The sequence below is a fragment of the Oncorhynchus nerka genome, unplaced genomic scaffold (assembly GCF_034236695.1).
Source record: "Oncorhynchus nerka isolate Pitt River unplaced genomic scaffold, Oner_Uvic_2.0 unplaced_scaffold_1756, whole genome shotgun sequence".
Lineage (NCBI taxonomy): Eukaryota > Metazoa > Chordata > Actinopteri > Salmoniformes > Salmonidae > Oncorhynchus > Oncorhynchus nerka.
Window position 1 is genome coordinate 20,140 of NW_027039564.1, and position 3,972 is coordinate 24,111.

The 3,972-nt window shown below is 42.2% G+C and overlaps 1 protein-coding gene across 1 annotated transcript; it reads right to left on the reverse strand.

Annotated features, from left to right (window-relative positions):
• Nucleotides 1-2,719: 2,719 nt before the first annotated feature.
• Nucleotides 2,720-3,584, reverse strand: LOC115123833 (tetraspanin-8). Its single transcript, XM_029653199.2, has one exon. It carries the CDS (start codon nt 3,490-3,492, stop codon nt 2,824-2,826), a length of 669 nt encoding a protein of 222 aa, XP_029509059.1. The 5' UTR covers nt 3,493-3,584; the 3' UTR covers nt 2,720-2,823.
• Nucleotides 3,585-3,972: the final 388 nt, after the last annotated feature.

The window sequence follows — 3,972 nt, forward strand, 5'->3', positions numbered from 1 at the left end:
TGTACCTAGGTTAAGGTGGTATAGTATAGTGTAGATGTACCTAGGTTAAGGTGGTATAGTGTAGATGTACCTAGGTTAAGGTGGTATAGTGTAGATATACCTAGGTTAAGGTGGTATAGTGTAGATGTACCTAGGTTAAGGTGGTATAGTGTAGATGTACCTAGGTTAAGGTGGTATAGTGTAGATGTACCTAGGTTAAGGTGGTATAGTGTAGATGTACCTAGGTTAAGGTGGTATAGTGTAGATATACCTAGGTTAAGGTGGTATAGTGTAGATATACCTAGGTTAAGGTGATATGGTATAGTGTAGATGTACCTAGGTTAAGGTGGTATAGTGTAGATGTACCTAGGTTAAGGTGGTATAGTGTAGATGTACCTAGGTTAAGGTGGTATAGTGTAGATGTACCTAGGTTAAGGTGGTATAGTGTAGATGTACCTAGGTTAAGGTGGTATAGTGTAGATGTACCTAGGTTAAGGTGGTATAGTGTAGATATACCTAGGTTAAGGTGGTATAGTGTAGATATACCTAGGTTAAGGTGGTATGGTATAGTGTAGATGTACCTAGGTTAAGGTGGTATAGTGTAGATATACCTAGGTTAAGGTGGTATAGTGTAGATATACCTAGGTTAAGGTGGTATAGTGTAGATATACCTAGGTTAAGGTGGTATAGTGTAGATATACCTAGGTTAAGGTGGTATAGTGTAGATATACCTAGGTTAAGGTGGTATGGTGTAGATGTACCTAGGTTAAGGTAGTATAGTGTAGATGTACCTAGGTTAAGGTAGTATAGTGTAGATGTACCTAGGTTAAGGTGATATGGTATAGTGTAGATGTACCTAGGTTAAGGTGGTATAGTGTAGATGTACCTAGGTTAAGGTGGTATAGTGTAGATCTACCTAGGTTAAGGTGGTATAGTGTAGATGTACCTAGGTTAAGGTGGTATGGTGTAGATGTACCTAGGTTAATGTGGTATAGTGTAGATGTACCTAGGTTAAGGTAGTATGGTGTAGATGTACCTAGGTTAAGGTGGTATAGTGTAGATATACCTAGGTTAAGGTGGTATAGTGTAGATATACCTAGGTTAAGGTGGTATAGTGTAGATATACCTAGGTTAAGGTGGTATAGTGTAGATGTACCTAGGTTAAGGTGGTATAGTGTAGATATACCTAGGTTAAGGTTATAGTGTAGATATACCTAGGTTAAGGTGGTATAGTGTAGATATACCTAGGTTAAGGTGGTATAGTGTAGATGTACCTAGGTTAAGGTGGTATAGTGTAGATGTACCTAGGTTAAGGTGGTATAGTGTAGATATACCTAGGTTAAGGTGGTATAGTGTAGATATACCTAGGTTAAGGTGGTATGGTATAGTGTAGATGTACCTAGGTTAAGGTGGTATAGTGTAGATATACCTAGGTTAAGGTGGTATAGTGTAGATATACCTAGGTTAAGGTGGTATAGTGTAGATATACCTAGGTTAAGGTGGTATAGTGTAGATATACCTAGGTTAAGGTGGTATAGTGTAGATATACCTAGGTTAAGGTGGTATGGTGTAGATGTACCTAGGTTAAGGTAGTATAGTGTAGATGTACCTAGGTTAAGGTAGTATAGTGTAGATGTACCTAGGTTAAGGTGATATGGTATAGTGTAGATGTACCTAGGTTAAGGTGGTATAGTGTAGATGTACCTAGGTTAAGGTGGTATAGTGTAGATCTACCTAGGTTAAGGTGGTATAGTGTAGATGTACCTAGGTTAAGGTGGTATGGTGTAGATGTACCTAGGTTAATGTGGTATAGTGTAGATGTACCTAGGTTAAGGTAGTATGGTGTAGATGTACCTAGGTTAAGGTAGTATGGTGTAGATCTACCTAGGTAAAGGTGGTATGGTGTAGATCTACCTAGGTTAAGGTGGTATGGTGTAGATGTACCTAGGTTAAGGTGGTATAGTGTAGATGTACCTAGGTTAAGGTAGTATAGTGTAGATGTACCTAGGTTAAGGTAGTATGGTATAGTGTAGATGTACCTAGGTTAAGGTGGTATGGTATAGTGTAGATGTACCTAGGTTAAGGTAGTATGGTATAGTGTAGATGTACCTAGGTTAAGGTAGTATGGTATAGTGTAGATGTACCTAGGTTAAGGTGGTATAGTGTAGATGTACCTAGGTTAAGGTGGTATAGTGTAGATGTACCTAGGCTAAGGTGGTATAGTGTAGATGTACCTAGGCTAAGGTGGTATAGTGTAGATGTACCTAGGTTAAGGTGGTATAGTGTAGATGTACCTAGGTTAAGGTAGTATAGTGTAGATGTACCTAGGTTAAGGTGGTATAGTGTAGATATACCTAGGTTAAGGTGGTATGGTGTAGATGTACCTAGGTTAAGGTAGTATAGTGTAGATGTACCTAGGTTAAGGTAGTATAGTGTAGATGTACCTAGGTTAAGGTGGTGTAGTGTAGATGTACCTAGGTTAAGGTGGTATGGTGTAGATGTACCTAGGTTAAGGTGGTATGGTGTAGATGTACCTAGGTTAAGGTGGTATAGTGTAGATGTACCTAGGTTAAGGTGGTATAGTATAGTGTAGATGTACCTAGGTTAAGGTGGTATAGTGTAGATGTACCTAGGTTAAGGTGGTATAGTGTAGATGTACCTAGGTTAAGGTGGTATAGTGTAGATGTACCTAGGTTAAGGTGGTATGGTGTAGATGTACCTAGGTTAAGGTGGTATAGTGTAGATGTACCTAGGTTAAGGTGGTATGGTGTAGATGTACCTAGGTTAAGGTGGTATAGTGTAGATGTACCTAGGTTAAGGTGGTATACTATAGTGCAGCTGTACCTAGCTTAACGTGGCATACGTCTCCCCAATCTGGCAATACAGGGTCATGGCGAAGGCCATTCCAATGATCATCAAGACTGCGATGCCAAATGCAATCCCCAGGGTGATGACTGTACCCTTCGCGATGACTGACATCACCAACTTGGTACAAGGTCTCAAGTACACTTTGCGTTGTCCGTCTGCGAGTTTGCACTCCTGAGTGGTGTCACGGCAGTCACAAGAGGCGGGGACTGTTGAGCCCCAGTCTGAAGGTCCATGGATCAGTCCACAACACTTTGCCTGCTCTTCCAGTTTCTGCATGAACATCTGGAACAAAGACGACTGGTTCCTCAGCGGTAGCAGCTTCTCCGTCAACCATTCCTCAATCTTATTCACTCCGACAGCTCCCAGGATTCCAGCGATCACCAGGAGGATGAAGATGAGGAGCAGCCCGACGAAGAACAGCATGAGCATGACGCGGCTTTCCCTGATGGCTCCAAAGCAGCCCAGGAAGCCGAGCACCGTGATGATGGTACCGACGGCTATCAGCAGGTTCAGCCCCGGTAACAACCCCCCAAACACAGGGTTGACTTTGAGGTAGATGGAGACTCCGAGGATGATGCATCCACTGATCCAGAACAGCAGGTTGAAAACAAAGAGGCAGTACTTGATACATTTGTTCACAGCCATCTTCTAAGCTTCCAACAGCCAGGCAAGACGTGACAGAGCAACGTGAAGATGTCCAGTGTGTGAGAGTGAGTGAACCAGATCTGTCACCTATGTAAAAAATAAAAAAAACAACCCGAAGCTGTAGGTGTGGCTAGTGACTCCTCATTCCAGAAACCAACCGTTTTCTACTTTAACAAAAAAACGTTATCTAAAACCTGACGCTGGTTCAGCCCTCTGCTAAAACAAAGCCTGAGCAGTGAGCTCTGCTTGAGGCTGTTAGATTAAATACAAGACTTCAACGGTATCCTGTATGACATGCAAATATTTTTTTAGCCCTGAAGACTTTCCTCTTGCAAACGGATCAGGTTAATAATCATGACAAACCAGCCTCCACCTGAACAGTTTCTCTCCCTGTGCTGTGGCCCTCACCAGCCTCCACCTGAACAGTTTCTCTCCCCGTGCTGTGGCCCTCACCAGCCTCCACCTGAACAGTTTCTCTCC

Coding starts and splice junctions, on each gene's coding strand:
- LOC115123833 (XM_029653199.2), bottom strand. CDS start 3,492: ATGGCTGTGAACAAATGTATCAAGTACTGCCTCTTTGTTTTCAACCTG.